This window comes from Erythrolamprus reginae, chromosome 7 (assembly GCF_031021105.1).
Source record: "Erythrolamprus reginae isolate rEryReg1 chromosome 7, rEryReg1.hap1, whole genome shotgun sequence".
NCBI lineage: Eukaryota > Metazoa > Chordata > Lepidosauria > Squamata > Dipsadidae > Erythrolamprus > Erythrolamprus reginae.
This window is the reverse complement of record NC_091956.1, coordinates 56,290,424-56,308,694: the sequence shown is the minus strand read 5'-3', so window position 1 is coordinate 56,308,694 and position 18,271 is coordinate 56,290,424. Positions and strand designations below refer to the sequence as shown.

Here is an 18,271-nt window from a genome sequence, read left to right as displayed (position 1 = left end):
AGACAACCAACTAAATGGCATGTAACTCATATCTTCCCTCAACACTTTATTTTTTTGTGAGTAGGAGGGAACTTCGGAAAAGGGAGCTGCAGACGTTGCCAAAGGAAGATCTGTTCAAGGTGAGGCAAGGGACACCTCTAGCATTACTGTCTCTGGAAGGCAGGCAGGCAGGTAGGATTTTTTAAATTTATTATTAGAGTTGAAAGGGACCTTGTAGGTCATCTAGTCCAACCCTTGCAGGTATGTAGGCAAGCAAGCAGGAAGGAAGGGAGGTCGCACAGGCTAAAGCAAAGGTGAGATAGGAGACTTCCAAGCACCAGCCTGTTCATTCCCCCCCCACACACGCCCATGTTACGGAAAGAAAAGTTCGCCGTCGGACCGCGCGCGCTTCCACTTTACTCTCCCGACCACCTGCGTCTCCACCTCACCTACACATACACACAAACACACACACAAGAGAAACGCTGTCGCCGCCGCCGCTCCTCACGGGCTTTCCTACTGAAAGAAGCGGTTACTCACGCGCGAGGGGAGGGAGAAATAGGTCGAGCGGGGGACCCGGCGGCGGCGGCGGCAGCCCCAACGCTGCGAGGGAGAGCCAGAAAGCGCGGAAAACCCACTTGCGCGGCTTCCCCACCCCCCCACAAGCCTCCCAGCGCACAAAGCCATTACATCATCAGCGCGCGCCGCGCTCTTCACCTTTCAACCCTCGTTTCGCTCGCCCGCTCGCTTCCCTTCTTCACGCTCCTTTCCCGGCCGCGGAGACCCGGCAGAGCTTAGCCAATCGGAGTCTTCGGGATGGCCCCTCCCAGGCCCTTCCCAACCAATGGAAAGTCAGCGGGCGGCGGGGACCCGCCCAGAGGATCGAGCGCAGGCGTGTTTTTGACGCCCGGGTGGCGGGGTCGCTTGGGTTTTCGTGGTCTCGGGGCTTTCACGTTTTGCTGGGGCAGGAAGGAGAGAACCGCGGAGGGAGGCGAAGTGGTGGCGGCGACGACGGCGAGGGCGCTGACGGAGAAGCCAAGTGAAGGCCTGTCCTCTCCTCCACTCCCTCTCTGTTAGCAAAGAAAGAACTGGAAGAGGATGAGCTGGCTCTTCCACTACTCCAAAGGCGGTAGCGGTGGCGGGGCCGCCGCCGCCTCTTCCTCCTCGTCCGCCGGCGGAATAGCGTTGCCTTCGACTCTCACCAGCCTCCAGCAGCAACGGCAGCGGCAGATCGAGTCCCTGCGCAGCGCCCATGCCGCGTGAGTGATACCCCCTTGGGGGGGGGGAATCGCCGGCCGACTCTTTTTCTTGGAGATCAATCCGGGGGGGGGGGGGATTTATTTTATTTATTTGTCAAAATGTGTACAAGGTAATAGGTATGCTATAAACATAAACAAAAACAATTGAGAAATAGGGCAGTAGGACAGGGACGGTAGGCACGATGATGCGCTTATAGAAACAGAACACTGACAGCAGAAAAAGATCTCATGATCCATCTAGTCTGCCCTTATACTATTTTTGTATATATGTTTATTCCAGGCATGTTTAAATTCAGTTACTGTGGATTTACCAACCACGTCTGCTGGAAGTTTGTTCCAAGCATCTACTACTTTTTCAGTCAAATAATATTTTCTCACGTTGCTTCTGATCTTTCCCCCAACTAACTTCAGATTGTGCCCCCTTGTTCTTGTGTTCACTTTCCTATTAAAAACATTTCCCTTCTAAACCTTATTTGACTTTTTAACATATTTAAATATTTCGATCATGCCCCACTTTCCCTTCTGTCCTCCAGAACAGTGTTTCCCAACCTTGGCAACTTGAAGATATTTAACTCCCAGAATTCCCCAGCCAGCATACAGATTGAGTTCATTAAGTCTTTCCTGAAGTTTTAAGCTTACGACCTTCCACCATTTTTGTAGCCCGTCTTTGGACCCGTTCAATTTTATCAATATCCTTTTGTAGGTGAGGTCTTCAGAACTGAACACAGTATTCCAAATGTGGTCTCACCAGTGCTCCCTTTACAGAGCTCTTAGGAATGGAGTGAGGTCGACTATACATAGTCTAAGGTTAAAGTTTCTGGGGTTGGGGGAAGAAACCACAAAATCAGGTAGTGCGTTCCAGGCATTGTATGATTGTATGAGAATATGGGGATCTCTCTGGTTGATTTTTCCATTGCTGTTCCTCCGAGAGGGGTGGCATATAAATACAATTAATACATAATAATAAATAAATATTGGCAAACATGGCTTTTTTCTTCAGCAGGACTAGCTCCTCAGTTGAAAACTCAAGTCATCAAACCAGGGCAAATGAGGTGGGGGCACTTTGCACTGACTCGGGCCACCAATAATTTTTAAATTAGTAGTAGTAGTAGTATATTTAAGGTGTGCCTTGATATTGCAGCTTCAAAGGGTTGGTGGGCAGAAGTCAAAGCCAGAGGAGACAAAAAGTGCAAGGAGGAGCAAGTCACAAAACCCTAGTTGAAAAGAACAGCTGGCATACAGAGGACAAATGCCTCTTTCAAAGCGAAAATGGTTTGGTTGCAATCCTAAAACTACTACCATGTACAGTGGAGGGAATTTGACCTTCCCTGTATTAGAAAACAGGAAGTGAGTAAAATGCTGGTTCACCAATAGTCCTCCACTTCCTTCAAGCAAAACAAGTGGTTGCCCACACATCCTCCTATCAGCTTTCTTGTGAACAAGTTACTATCTTCTGTTTCAACTACTAGACCAATATGCCTTTCAAGGCCGGTTCTTATGTTTTCTGGTGTCCTGATTAAAATAGGAAGAAGAGAATCAAGCTATTAAAGGAACCAGTTCTATTTTAGTTATAATTTAGAGTTTCTAAGAAAAGAAATTATAGTTTGATCTGACCTTTGAAATTGGGGCTTTTTAAGATGCTTAATTGGATAAATTAGTACCCGATTTCACTATTACAGAAAACGTTAATAAACATGTTTCTCTTTTTAGTATAGCTGAAATACAAAAAGATGTGGAATATCGGTTACCCTTCACTGTAAATAACCTGACAATAAATATAAATATGTGAGTATCTTTTGATTTGACTGTATGTAATGTTGAAAACTAAAATCATGTTTAGTGAATCAATGTGGAATAGAAAGTCTTCTGTTAATTTTCTATCATCATATTAGGGCTAGAGTGTGTTTTCTTTTGTTTTCCTCTGAGAAAATGTTTTTTCTGTGTGACTCTTAAGGAACACATTACCTAATGTGACAAAATTGTCAACAGCTGTATTTGTCAGCATTTTTTCTTACACACCTAAATGATAATAATTCAATTTCATGAAGTTTTGCTTCATTTTGATTTTAACTTATTTTCTTGCAGTGCAACTAAAATTATTTTGATGTAGAAATTCACATTTCTTCTAGGAGATTTCAATAAAAAGGGCTTTGTTTAGTATCTTCAAACATCTGGTTCAGAAAATTACCTAAATAAGAGATTGAATAGGGCACTTACTTCAGTTATTGTCTGACAGAAGGAGAATACATTAGCTGCCTGTTGTTTGTGTTGTGTGCTAGAATTCAAATGGAACTATGTGTTTAGCTAGATTGTGATTGTACATAAATTGTTAGGAAAAACTCTACTTTCACGCCCAGTTGTTCCCATTCTCTAGAATGGTGGATTTTATATTTTGAAAGGTGATGCAATAGAGCTAAATCATATATGGATTATAATAATCAAATATCTTGGTGTTTGCAGCTTGCTTCCTCCTCAGTTTCCTCAGGAAAAGCCGGTCATCAGTGTTTTCCCCCCAATACGGCACCATATAATGGACAAACAAGGAGCATATGTAACCTCTCCATTAATTAATAGTGTATGTATAAATGAATCATTTTCTAGAATAATCGATGGTAAAATGCATGTCTCTTTCAAGGTGTGCAGCTGGCAACAGTTATATTTTATTGTAGAATTGTTAATGTTTATACCTGCTGACCTCTCATGGACTTTCTTGTACAAAACCCCACAGCTTTAGAGTGGTTTTTCCAAACTATTTTTTTTTAAAAAATTAACTATTTTTACAGAGCTTCTGATGAGTTTAAAGTTTTTATAATTTTAGGTTGCCAGCTGTTTCTGCACACAAAACAAAACTAGGCCTCATTGTATATATAGCACTGTCACTTTAAATTCATTTTCTAGGAGAGGCCACATGATTGTTATTAGATTTGTATCATGCCTTTTCATTTGTGTATCTATCTAATATGGGCGTCGGCAGCCCATGGCTCTGGAGCCACATGCAGCTCTGTGGGTCCTCTGCTGTGCTTCCCTGTTGGTTGATTCGACCAATAGCTGGCCCCACCCTTCCTAGTCACTCTTTGCCTGGCCTGAGAAGGGTGACAGTAGGAGATGGAAAAGCAACCAGGGCTTTACCCTTTTTTAACTGCCCCAGTCTGATGCCTCACTCTTGCTGGAGCTTCTTCTGGCCCTTGTTGGTCTGGGCATGCTTCAGTTACTTTGAAAGTCACGCAACCTGCTCTCTGCCCTGGCTGTGACCAACGCCAGCCTGGCAGGGTGGGAATGGGATCCTGAAGGAGGAGACAACGGAAAGGGGTATAGGCCCACAGCGCCCAGCCATAGCTTTAAATCCTACATGGAGAACTTTCACCACCTGGTGGACACTTTTCAATGAAAGCCACTGGCGGCACTGCTCCAATGGAGGAGTAAAGCTCAGGGCAGGGGGAAAAGGAGGCTCACCCCGCTGAATCTCTCATACCCAACCCCAGGATTCAGGCTTGGGGAAAGCCAAATACCCTCACCAAGCATGCTCGCCCATCGGCTGGTCTCCGTCCCCCCTCCATTTATTCCCCTGCCCAAGCCTTGGTGACCCTCCTTCTCTTGTAACCCCCTAGCCTTCGGCAGCGACTGTCCTCTTCCTCCTCCTCCTCCCAACCAAATTCTGAGCTTTTATTTCTTTCCTAATGGGTTTGCACGCATTATTTGCTTTTACATTGATTCTTATGGGAAAAATTGCTTCTACTTAAGAATAGTGTTGGGCGAACTGAACCCGAACCTGAATTTTTGCAAAAGTTCGGGTTCGGGAGAGCGCCAGGAAGCGCTGCCGCCCAGCTGTCACCTTCCAAAACAGCTGGGGAGCTGTTGGCCGGTCGGGAGGCGAAAAAAGAGGTGGGGAATCCCACGAGGAGATTCTAGGGGCAGAGCTTTGACGTCACTGAGATGTCCTTCCTGGCCAGCTGAAACGGGGATTCCAGGAAGGACGTCTCAGTGACGTCAAAGCTCCGCCCCGGAATCTCCTCTTGGGATTCCCCACCTCCTTTTGCGCTTCTCGGGGTCTCCCGAACTCAGAAGTTCGGCAAAAGTTCAGGTTCGGGAGAGCGCCGGGAAGCACCCCGGCTGTTCCGGAAGGCGACAGCTGGGTAGCAGCGCTTTTCGAAGCGCCGAACTCAGAAGTTGGGCAAAAGTTCAGGTTTAGGTGCCGAACCCGAACTTTTTTTAAAATTCAGGTGCCGAACCCGAACTTCTTTGGGTTCGCCCAACACTACTTAAGAATGTTTCTACTTAAGAACTTTGTCACAGAACGAATTAAGTTGTTAAGTAGAGGTATCATTGTACGAGGGAGGGAGAGATATACAGAAAGAGAGAGATAGAGAGAGACATACAGAGAGAGATACAGAGGGAGCGAGGGAGTGAAAGCTAGAGTTACAGGGAGTGGGAGGGAGAGAAGGACATACCGGTAGATACAGAGAGGAAGGTGAGAGATGTCAAAAGAGTTTTATGGTTTCCAGTGTTTTTTAACAATAGTTCTATGCCTTAATGACCGGTTGAGTAGGTGTGACTGGGGGGGGGGGGGTTTCATGTGACTGGATGGGAGTAAGTGACGAGTTGGCCACACTCATTCAGGTTTTGTGGCTCCCAGTGTTTTCTGTGGGAATAGGGTATAAATGGCTCTGAGTGTTTTAAGGTTGCAGACCCCTGATCTAATCTATCTCAAGGCAGTAAACTCCTGTCTCTCCACAACAGCAATCCTGTGAGATAGGGTGGGATGAGAAAGAATAAATGATTCAAAGTCACCCAACTGGTTTTCATGTCTAAGAGAACACAGAAATGGCAGCCTCCTGATTTTTAGCTCAGCACTTTACCCACTACACCAAGCTGCCTTTTTTTCATTTAAATGAATAATAAATGTACTTTGTTGTATGGCACGTAATTTTTAACCATGATCATGTTTTAATAATTTAACAGTTTACAATGCACTCTGACCTTGGCAAAATCGTTCAAAGTATACTTGATGAATTTTGGAAAAATCCTCCAGTTTTAGCTCCCAATGCAACAACATTCCCATAGTAAGTAAGCACATTAAAATGTTGGTAATGCTGTAATTTCAAGCATAACTGTGTATACTTATGGGACAAACTCAGATCGAACATAATTAAATCAGGATATGGCTGTTAACCTTATATAGCAATTTGGTTTCCTTCCTTCATCTTAGGCATTCAGTTATTGCATTAACAAATCAGATTTGAATAAAATTGTAAACTATTTTATTTTGGATTTAGCTGTTCTCTGCTGGCCATAGGGATAATACACATTAGATAGAAATTACGTTACAGTGTTGAAGGCCCTTAGCTCTAAAGATCTTTGTTTCCCTGCTCCATCTCCAACTTATAAGTACAAATGTTTATTTATTTTGGTCAAAGGAGATACAGAACTGAGGCAATTTGTAATACAAAAGAGAGAGTTTATAGCAAGTTATCAGCAAAGTACAAGGATCCTTTGGCCTGGATTTAGTGGCATTAGATGCATCATTCCATTTGTTTTCTAAATTTCAGCACCTAGATATTAAGTTCATGTCTTATACTGCACTTTGAATTACTGTCTATTAACACTGACATAGCTGATTCATAATAAAACATTGCTGAAGTTTTAGTTAGCCCCTCAATTTTGGATTAAAAGAACCGTCATATCTAGATGCCTCAGGAAATGATGAATCATTGCTATGTGATCACTCTGACATTGATAAGATTAACAGGATAGCTTGTCATGCATTCAGTTACAATTAATTACAACTGTTGTCAATTGTGTTTAATCAGAAATCTATGTGATGCTTAATACAATTTCATTTTGAGAAGAAATGCCTGAAAATGCTATAAAATTATTTGCTGATAATGGATTGTTTTTCCCTTAGCCTTTACAGCAAACCAACTGGAATTCCTACATATGCTCAAAATTTTCAATTTCTTTCTGCATATCTGCCACAAGAAACAAATAGGTCTGTAGCATCTGTGCCCCTTACGGAATCACTTTCTTCAGGGTATAGTACAGATAGAGCTGCAGCTCCTTGCTTTGGCATGATAACTGATTTGCCGTTACCTGTTCCAACAACAGAAACATCACAGGTCTGTATTGATTTGATTGATTTATTAGATTTGTATGCCGCCCCTCTCCGTAGACTCGGGGCGGCTCACAACACAATAAAACAGTTCATAACAAATCTAATAATTTAAAATTTAAAATATTTTAAAAACCCCAGTATTAAGCAGACATACGTACAAACATACCATACATAAATTGTATAGGCCCGGGGGAGATATCTCAGTTCCCCCATGCCTGACGACAAAGGTGGGTTTTGAGGAGTTTACGAAAGGCAAGGAGGGTGGGGGCAGTTCTAATCTCTGGGAGGAGCTGGTTCCAGAGAGTCGGGGCCGCCACAGAGAAGGCTCTTTCCCTGGGGCCCGCCAAACGACATTGTTTAGTTGACGGGACCCGGAGAAGGCCCACTCTGTGGGACCTAATCGGTCGCTGGGATTCGTGGGGCAGAAGGCGGTCTCGGAGATATTCTGGTCCGATGAAATGAAGGGCTTTATAGGTCATAACCAACACTTTGAATTGTGACCGGAAATTGATTGGCAACCAATGCAGACTGCAGAGTGTTGGTGTAACATGGGCATACCTTGGGAAGCCCATGACTGCTCTCGCAGCTGCATTCTGTACGATCTGAAGTTTCCAAACACTTTTCAAAGGTAGCCCCATGTAGAGAGCATTACAGTAGTCGAATCTCGAGGTGATGAGGGCATCAGTGACTATGAGCAGTGAGTCCCGGGCCAGATAGGGCCGCAACTGGTGCACCAGGCGAACCTGGGCAAACGTCCCCCTCGCCACAGCCAAAAGATGGTTCTCTAATGTGAGCTGTGGATCGAGGAGGTAGTGTATGTTACAAAACAATCTGTTTACTTCCCAAAATATACCATTCAAATATCAAATATTAACCTTTAGAGAAACTTGAATTTGCCAGCAATTCTTGAACTTTAAAGAAGATGATATTCTGAGCTCCAAAATCTTTATAAAGATTTTATAGAATTTGACTTTGAAAAATCTGCTGTTGTTTAGCGTAGTATTCTGTGATATAGATATCATGCTAGCTGGATTGTTATTTAAAGACATATATATATTGTTTAAATTTTTAGGGAAACCAAAATGGATTTGGGTACAAAATGCCTGATGTTCCAGATGTATTTCCAGAACTATCAGAACTAAGGTAAGAAGATTTAAAAGGGTGTGTGTGTTCTAAATATGGGTAAAAGTTGTTCCTCAATATTGAAAATGATAGACTTACCTTATATCTATACTGCTCAAAAAAATAAAGGGAACACTCAAATAACAAATCCTAGATCTGAATGAATGAAATATTCTCATTGAATATTTCATTTGCACAACTATTCCATTTGCACAACAGTATGTGAAATTGACTATCAATCAGTGTTGCTTCCTAAGTGGACAGTTTGATTTCACAGAAGTTTGATTTACTTGGAGTTATATTCTGGTTTTTAAGTGTTCCCTTTATTTTTTTGAGCAGTGTATATCTCAGTAAAGCCAGAATGTTCCTAGTAGTATAAAATAAGTCATCAGCAATATCTCTATTTAGGTAGATCAGAGTAGAAGGTGAAAACCGCAATACTATACCAGTTTCACTTTTATTTTTGTAAATACACTGTCTGCACAATTATTAGGCAAGTGAGTATTTTTACTATATCAGCATTTAATGGATATTTTCCGCCTCCAGGGGTATAAACGTGAATGTTTAGTGCAGGGATATCAAATTCAAGGCCCACAGGTTTGATGTGGTCGGTATGGTGCTTAGATCTGGCCCACAGGGCCAGTCTGGAACAAAGCTCCAGCCAGTGACTCTGCCAGTGAAAATAGAGTTTGGGACGGCCGCACCTCTAAGCTACATTTTAGGCTATGAGGACCTATTGCAGCCCTCTGCCAGCAAAAAATGGAGCTTGAAGGGCCTCACTCAGCCCTCCCAAGTTCCATTTTCACTGGCAGAGGGCTGTAGGAGGACATCGCGGATGAAAATGGGACCGGGGGGGGTCACTCTTGTAATTTCTAAGATGTTGCAGCACTCTTCAAATTGCTAAGATACTGGGTTGTGACCACAGAATCATCAGATGTTTTGTTGCAAATAGTCCACAGGGTGGCAAGAAACATGTTTAGAAAAAAAATGTACATTAACTGTCAAAGAGTTGAGAAGAATCAAACTTGAAGCTACCTGGAACCCATTATCCTCCAGTGCTGTTATATTCCAAAACTGCAGGCTATCTGGAGTGCCCAGAAGCTGTTCAGTGCTTAGAGCTGTGGTTCCCAACATTTTTTTGCCCACGCCCTACCTAAGTATCTCTAAAATCCTGATCCCCCCCCCCCAACATGTAATTCTTACTATTCAAAAAATGAACTCCTCATGTGGAGGAGGCCTAAAAGGCCATTAACATGGTTTAAACAAAGTTCCAATTGCCCCTATTAAAAATTAAATTCCCCCTCCTCCGTGGGGTGTATGTCCCATGGTGGGAACCAGGGGCTTAGAGCCATGGCCAAGGTACAGAAGGCTGAAACCTGACCACCACTGAACAAGACATATAAATTGAAATAGCAAGACTGGGCAAAGAAATAACTGAAGACAGATTTTTCAAAAGTTTTATGGACTGATAAAATGAGAGTGAATCTTGATGGACCAGATGGATGGGCCTGTGGTTGAATCAGTGACAGGCACAGAGCTCCACTTTGACCAAGGTGGAGGTGGGGTACTGGTATGGGCTGTTATTATTGAAGGTGAGCTAGTTGGATCTTTGGGGGTTGAAGATGGCCTCAAAATCAACTCCCAAATCGTATTGCCAGTTTTTAGAAGACACTTACTTCAAGCAGTGGTACAGGAAAAAGTCTGCATCTTTCAAGAAGATCGTGATTTTTATGCAGATGCTCCATCGCAAATATTGAAGTATTGTATTGCATGGGTAGCCAGTAAAGGCCTTAAAGATGAAAGGATAATGACATGGCCGATAAGGTCCCACAGAGTTGGCCTTCTCTGGGTCCTGTCGACCAAACAATGTCGTTTGGCGGGCCCCAGGGGAAGAGCCTTCTCTGTGGCGGCCCCGGCCCTCTGGAATCAACTCCCCCCAGAGATTAGAATGGGCCCCACCCTCCTTGTCTTTCGCAAATTACTCAAGACCCACCTTTGTCGCCAGGAATGGGGGAGTTAGGATATTCCTTCCCCTAGGCCATTACAAGTTATGTATGGTATGTTTGTGTGTATGTTTGGTTTTTATAATAAGGGTTTTTAGTTGTTTTATTAAATTGGATTGTTACATGTTGTTTTTTATCATTGTTGTTAGCCACCCCGAGTCTGCGGAGAGGGGCGGCACACAAATCCAATTAATAATAATAATGGCCCCCTTCCTCATCTGACCTAAATAGTATTGAGAACTTGTAGGCCCTTCTTAAATGGGAAATTTGTGGTGAAGGGAAACAGTACACCTCTCTGAATAGTGTCTCAGAGGCTGTGGTTGCTGCTGCACAAAAAGTTGATTGTCAACAGATCAAGAAACTGACAGACTCCATGAATGGAAGACTTATGACTTATTGAAAAGAAGGGTGGCTATATTGGTTATTGTTTTTTGTTGTTGTTTTGAAATGTTAGAAAAGTTACTTGTACATTTTGAGTTGTTTATTATTCTCACTTTAACAGGTGCAAATAAATGAATGAGATGGGCAAATTTTCCTTTTTCATTTAGTTGCATAATAATTCTGCAGACTAAGAGTTGCCCAGTAATTGTGCACACATAGATATTCTCCTACGTAAGCCAAAATCTCACTTTTACTTTCTTAAATATTCAGGTTTGAGGTTTAACATTTTGGATTGACCGAAAAGCACTGTTGCTGTTCAATAATAAAATTATTTATTAATTTTAAACTACAAGTTGCCTAATGATTGTGCACACAGTGTATTTGATTATGTTTCTGCTTTGTTCATTTGTTTAGTGCAGTAATTGTCACAAACTGTTTTTGCCTGAGTGTTGGCAATTCTCAAGATTCATTATCTAAAAGTTATGGCGTTCTCAAAAAAGAACAGCCTGGGTTCAAGTTTTGGAAATAATTAAGCATAAACCTTGTACAGTATGCGTGTTCCTTTTTTTCATGAGATAACGATTAGCATTATATCATATGTACCAGAATTAAATGGCACATTATCAAAAAAATCTTTATCTACATTTGTCAAAATAATACAATATAAATTTTGCCTGGTTAATAAATGCTGTTTTTATTTTCTTTGCAATTCAGCATAACCCAGCTTATGGACATGAATGAACAAGAAGATATACTGCTAGAACAATTTGTTAATCTACCCCAATTGAAGCATATAATTAATGATAAAGATGATTTAGTGAAAAGTATTGAAGATTTAGCAAGTAAGATTTCCAAATATTTCTAATTAGAATAACATTTTATCAAAAAAAAAGTGATATTCTTCTAAAATTCAACAGTGGGTTTACCTTGCAGAAAAAAATTTATTATTGGAACCAAGCTTGGAGACAAAAAGGCAAACAATACTAGATAAAGTAAGTATGAGTAAAAATATTTTCTGCAATTTGGGAATTCATTTCTGACCCTGTTTAATAAAGCCATATTTTCATTCTAGTATGAACAACTGATTCATTTGAAAACCACATTTGAAAAGAAAGTACAAAGGCAGCATGAACTTAGTGAGGTGAGCTTTTCCTTTTTGCAAGAGGAAACAAAGAATCATTCATTTACCTGTACAGCGGTTGTTAAGACAAGATTTTAATTCCCATCCCATCCTGTTTTGGAGACCAACCTCCCTTAATTTTTTTTCCTTTGGAGTTAAAAGTATAATTTATTTATCCTTTTTTAACTGCCCCAGTCTGACTGTTCTAAGTAGCATATAACAAAGCAAATATTTAAATGGTAACTGATCAACCCATCCAAAGATGGACACCCATAGTAATTAATTAAGATTAATGGCACAGTACAAGCTGTTGTAACTACTTTGTAAAATGCCAAGGGGAGGGGGACCCTTGTGGATCTATTGGGGAAATGAACTGAACATTTCTAAGTTACGAAACCTTTCACAGAGTTGCAGTGCAAGTGCTCTGCAGGCAAGATTGAAAGTGGCTGCCCACGAAGCTGAAGAGGAGTCTGACACTATTGCAGAAGACTTTCTGGAAGGGAAAACAGAAATAGACGATTTTCTTAGCAGCTTCATGGAAAAAAGAACAGTATGTAGTTTTCAAAACCTAATTCTTTAAAATATTTGAAACCTTAAATAAAATTGAAAGCTATCAAATGAGTAAAATTCAGGTTTATTTTGCTATTTTAAAAATAGAATTGGCTGTATGGAGGCCAATTCTTGTATTCAGCAGAGAAATGCCAATAATTAAGCCTTCCTACTTCAGAATGGTTTTTGTTTGCCAAATTGCCTAATGTTTCTGGCAAGCTAAATATGCATTAAAATTATTGCTTTGTGAAGCATGCCCTAACTATAGGAATACAGTGGTACCTCATCTTACGAATGCCTCTTCTAACGAACATTTCAAGATACGAACCCGGTGTTTAAGATTTTTTTGCCTCTTCTTCCGAACTATTTTCGCCTTACGAACCCGAGCAGCTGCTGCTGGGATGAAGGGGTTTCTTTTTTTCCCCTTTTTTGAAGAAAGAAAAGGGAGGGGCTGCTTGGAGTACGAAAGATTTTGCAGAGAACAGTGTGCTTGCAAAGGCACTGAAATGTTGTCTTTTGAAGAAAGAAAAGGGAGGGGCAGCTTGGAGGAAAGATTTTGCAGAGAACAACGTGCTTGCAAAGGCACTGAAAGGGTGTCTTTTTAAGAAAGAAAAGGGAGGAGGGAGGGGCAGCTTGGGGGAGGAAAATTTTTGCAGAGAACAACGTGACGGAAAGAGAATCTTACCGGCAGAGGGCTCAGTCTGTTAAAACTGAAGTAAGGCTTTCCGGAGGTCGATGGATATTAAAGCACAAGCATTCATTATAAAAATGAATTAAACTTTTTATTGTAAAAGTAGAAAAAATAAGTTTAGCCAGAGAGGCTTAAACACACGTCTTACATCTTTGGATATAAGAGAGAAGAATATGTCTGCCAGCTTCTCTTCCTGCGTGAGGAGGAAGTGAGCAAAGCAGGGTTACATCATAGAGAGGGAGGAGCTACATTAACAAACAGAGTTAACCATTTAACTACAGGATGTTTCTTAATGTCTTTTGGAGACTGTCAATCCACAGCGTGACACCCCTTCTTTGGCAGTCATCAGAGACATAAGGGACATCAAGACATCAAGGCATCAATTCACTTAAGGCACATTTTGTTGGAGAGGAATTCATGTTGATCAGCTGGCAACGGCTTATTCAGCAAGTCAGCGATCTGGTCAGTAGTAGGCACATACTGGATTTTCATGAATCCTGCTTTCACACACTCTCTGGTATTTCTATACCGGATGTCAATGTGCCGTGAATGAGCTCCAACACATTCAGCTTCAGCAATATATGTGACTGAAACATTATCTTCCATGATAACAATTGGTTTCTTTGGACATTCCCAAATACTATCAATAAGAGCAGAAACACAGGTTAATGCATTACAACAATCAGAAACACATGCATATTCAGCCTCAGTTGAAGAGCCTCTGTTCGCCTCCCTTCTAAAGTTTGGGATTTTCCTGAAGGATTTGCACGCATTATTTGCTTTTACATTGATTCCTATGGGAAACATTGTTTCATCTTACGAACTTTTCACCTTACGAACCTCCTCCTGGAACCAATTAAGTTCATATGATGAGGTACCACTGTACAACTGTCCCATCACTTTCCTGCTATCTGCAATGCACAGTGTAATGCAAGGATAGAGAAATAATAACAGTGGTATAATATATTGCTTAAATTACTTAAGCAGGTAGGATTAAAAACAAATGTCAATATTACCCCATCCACCCTTAGGGTACTAGGCTAAAGAGTCAAAGAGTAAGAGGCCTGTTTCCCACTTCTGTATAAAAGAACACCCTAATGTCTCATAGCTTTTCTTCCATAGGGGCACAGAATCTTTTTGAACTTTGTTCCATTGGAATAATTTGAGTATGTTTTATTTAATAACTTCATTGTTAATGGCAAACTCCAAGGATAATATATCGAAGAAAGAATGTACTTTGATATTATTATTAATAGCTTTTGAATAATGTATATTGTAATGTGTGCTATTAACTAATTATTTAAACTGTTAGAAGAACTTTTGCTCAGTCTTAAATCAGTAATTCCTTGTACTGTACTAACTTAAGTGTCCTTAGAATTGCATTCTAAGCATATGAAATACATTCACCTATTGTACTCGAAGCTTGCACATGGAGCTTGCTTGAACACAAATTTAGTCAAAGTTTGACTTATTTGTTTTGACTGTTTTAGAAGCATTATTTTCCACCAAAGTAAATTTGGAAAATGTGATGTTAAATTGTGCTTCCTTAGATTTGCCACTGTAGAAGAGCCAAAGAAGAAAAACTACAACAGGCAATAGCAACACGTGGCCAATTTCATGCTCCATTATAGGTACGTTACAAAAGAGGCAGATTCTAATTGTCCTGCCTGCTACACATTAATTTATCAGCATATGTTCATATAAATAATGTCCACCAATTCTGAATGTCTGATAGGAAATTATGTGCATTCCTATTATATGTATTATTCAAGTGTGTAATCATATACATTATGTCCAGAGATAAGTTTTACACAATACCACAGAACAAAAACCACACGAGAATGTAAGCTTTTGATTATGTAATTGGGAAAGTTATAACATTGATTCTTGTAAAAATGTCACAATTAGAAACAATGGCGCAGCAGGTAGAGTGCTGTACTGCAGGCCACTGATGCTGACTGTAGATCTGTAGGTCAGCGGTTCAAATCTCATCACCGGCTCAAGGTTGACTCAGCCTTCCATCCTTCCGAGGTGGGTAAAATGAGGACCCGGATTGTGGGGGCAATAGGCTGGCTCTGTTAAAAAGTGCTATTGCTAACATGTTGTAAGCCGTCCTGAGTCTAAGGAGAAGGGCAGCACAAAAATCGAATAAATAAATAAATAAAAATAAATAAATTAGCCAAAGCTTACATGCTCATATTTCATTCTTCAGTACTTCCCACAATCATCAAAAAAAGCTTTTCTGAGCATTTTGGACATGTACATGAAGAATCCTGGATATTGTGGATTATGTCATGCAATACTGTAAATGGGGTTGGATAGGGCAGGGGGATTCTTTAAAGATAATTACTTAATGTCCATGATATAAACAACATGCAGTATGGCAACTTTTAATAATATACAGTGGTACCTCAAGATACAAACCCCTCGTCTTACGAACAACTTGTGATACGAACCCGGGGTTCAGAAAAATTTTGCCTCTTCTTACGAACTTTTTTCGAGTTACAAACCGGTGTTCGGAGACTGCTGGGAAGCCGCGCGGCTGTTTTAAAAGGTCACAGCCGGGCTGGGGGGCTTCCCAGCACCCCCCCGAACCCCGAACTTTTGCCGAACTTCCGGGTTCGGGGTTCGGAGGGGTGCTGGGAAGCCCCCCAGCCCGGCTGTGACCTTTTAAAACAGCCGCGCGGCTTCCCAGCTGACGCCGAACGCCAAACGCGGAAGTTCGGGTTTGGCGTTCGGCTTCGGGAGACAGCTGGGAAGCCGCGCGGCTGTTTTAAAAGGTCACAGCCGGGCTGGGGGGCTTCCCAGCACCCCCCCGAACCCCGTACTTTTGCCGAACTTCCGGGTTCGGGAGGTTGCTGGGAAGCCCCCCAGGCCGGCTGTCACCTTTTAAAACAGTCGTGCGGCTTCCAGCAGTCGCCGAACGCCGAAGTTCAGGTTTGGCGTTCGGCTTCGGGAAGCTGCTGGTAAGCCGCGCGGCTGTTTTAAAAGGTGACAGCCGGCCTGGGGAGCTTCCCAGCAACCTCTCGAACCCCGAACTTTTGCTGAACTTCCGGGTTCGGGGTTCGGGAGGTTGCTGGGAAGCCCCCCAGCCTGGCTGTCACCTTTTAAAATAGCCGCGCGGCTTCCCAGCAGTCGCCGAACGCCGTTTTTTTTGCGGGGGGGGTTTTGGTTGCACGGATTAATTGACTTTACATTGTTTCCTATGAGAAACAATGTTTCGTCTTAAGAACCTTTCGTCTTACGAACCTCCCTCTGGAACCAATTAGGTTCGTAAGACGAGGTATGACTGTATGCAGTTTGACTTTGTCTTTTGAGTTTAGCCTTTTAGAAAAACAATTACAGTAGTACCTCTAGATACGAGCTGCTCCACATGCGAGTATTCCAAGTTACGAGCCACGACGCGAGCGAAATTTCTGTTCGACACCCGAGCTCCAATTCGGGATACGAGCCGAGCTTCTACTAGGTGGCACAAGAATCCTTGCTTCTGGTTATCTCGGCGCGAAAAACAAAGTCTAAAAGGCATTCGTTCGAGATGCGAGTTGATCGACTTACGAGCTTGGGTCTGGAACGAATTAAACTCGTATGTCGAGGTACCACTGTAGTGCAATCAGGGTCTAAAGGATATGTATCAGGGTTTTTGTCTTAATCTGAATTTAAAGCTTTGTATGTGCGTACTGAGAACTTTGACTAATGATACTTTTTTCTATTCACAGATTTCCCCCCCAGATAATTAGAATTTTAAGGCAACAAATCCAGCAAAGCACATTTTCATAAATCAATTATTTTGCAAATAAGCATTCACTACTGTTGTATTTATAGAAAAAAAACTGTATATAGAGCTGGGGGTGATTTTTTTGTACAAATTAGAGTGTCTTTCTATTCTTATTTTGTTCAAAATGACCTGCAATTTTGCACTAATATTTCTTGTTACTGATTACCCCTATCATATTTAATTTCATGCTGCTGTCTCTACCATCTTTATAGATTAAATATTCAAACATGTAATTTTGACTAGATATTTAAATTTTATACAGCATAATCCATAATTTTCTTATTAAATACTGGCTGGTTTGTTTGAGAAACATAGAAATGTTGGTTGGTTGAAGCAAGTTACAAGTAAAATAAGGTAGATTTTTTTTCAAATGGCTTTACCAGAATGCACCAGAATTCAAATTTCTTGAAATCAGGTTTTCGTATGTTTTTGTATCATGTCACTACATAGAATTAAATAAATATACAGTACACTACTGCAATCAGATTTGAGTAGCTAAGAAAGTGAAGAGCTGAAAGTTTTAAGCAGCCCTTCAAACTTTTAAAGGAAATCAGAATTATTTTGTGTAGAAGCTTTTCTTTTAATTTTGCCATTCATCGCTTTGAGAAGTATCCTACCTCAAGTCTCAAATGGAGATAGGCATAACTCTCTCCAATTCTTGCATCTTACTTATATCTGTTCTCTTTTGTTTGTGTCCATATTTTTGTAGAAGCACTTTTGAAACCAAGAAGGAAATAAGAACTTTATCTAGTATATGTATTATAAACAACTATATTATTTAGATCCAATAGAATTGATTCAAATCCTCATCTCTCAGTCCCCTGCATCAAACATAAAATAAGCACCTGTTCAGTATTATGTTGGCAAAATGTAGTGAAATAACCACAGTCCTAAATCACTCTTCTACAGAGGTAAAATTGAGATTATCCTACACTAAAAATACAACCAAAGAATTTTATTTTCATATAAACGTAGTTTAATTTTATGTCTTGCGTGTTTATAAGAACACAATGTTTTTCAGATAATTAAATCGTGGACATTTTTTTCCTTTAGATAATTGGCAAAAATCTATGATAATATTGCAGAAAACCAAGTTTAGGAGTACAGTGATCCCTCTATTATCGCGAGGGTTCCGTTCCAAGACCCCTCGCGATAATCGATTTTTCGGGATGTAGGGTTGCGGAAGTAAAAACACCATCTGCGCATGCGCACCCTTTTTTTCTATGGCCGCGCATGCGTAGATGGTGGAGTTTGCGTTCCCCGCCGCCCACGCAAAGGGGAAA

General features: G+C 41.2%; 2 protein-coding genes across 7 annotated transcripts in view; one reads left to right on the top strand and one right to left on the bottom strand.

Annotated features, from left to right (window-relative positions):
• Positions 1 to 773, bottom strand: part of CNOT7 (CCR4-NOT transcription complex subunit 7) — a 28,940-nt gene extending 28,167 nt beyond the window's left edge. For 2 of the 5 annotated variants that reach the window (XM_070757634.1, XM_070757636.1), the window contains exon 1: positions 697 to 773. The gene's annotated coding sequence lies outside the window, so the exon portion shown is untranslated. Of the gene's footprint in view, positions 1 to 519 lie in introns of all 5 variants that reach the window. The other 3 variants (XM_070757632.1, XM_070757633.1, XM_070757635.1) reach the window with 3 other exon arrangements.
• Positions 774 to 855: 82 nt separating this feature from the next.
• On the top strand, positions 856 to 17,469 carry VPS37A (VPS37A subunit of ESCRT-I). 2 transcript variants are annotated; one of them, XM_070757630.1, is made up of 12 exons: positions 856 to 1,238; positions 2,949 to 3,023; positions 3,699 to 3,813; positions 6,198 to 6,298; positions 7,141 to 7,351; positions 8,420 to 8,490; positions 11,568 to 11,695; positions 11,787 to 11,845; positions 11,926 to 11,994; positions 12,380 to 12,523; positions 14,764 to 14,844; positions 16,930 to 17,469. In XM_070757630.1, exons 1-11 carry the CDS (start codon positions 1,078 to 1,080, stop codon positions 14,842 to 14,844), a joined length of 1,215 nt encoding a protein of 404 aa, XP_070613731.1. In that variant the 5' UTR covers positions 856 to 1,077; the 3' UTR covers positions 16,930 to 17,469. The 2 variants fall into 2 exon arrangements, with proteins under 2 accessions (XP_070613731.1, XP_070613732.1); XM_070757631.1 differs by having other exon boundaries at positions 1,151 to 1,238; positions 2,954 to 3,023; positions 16,930 to 17,010.
• Positions 17,470 to 18,271: the final 802 nt, after the last annotated feature.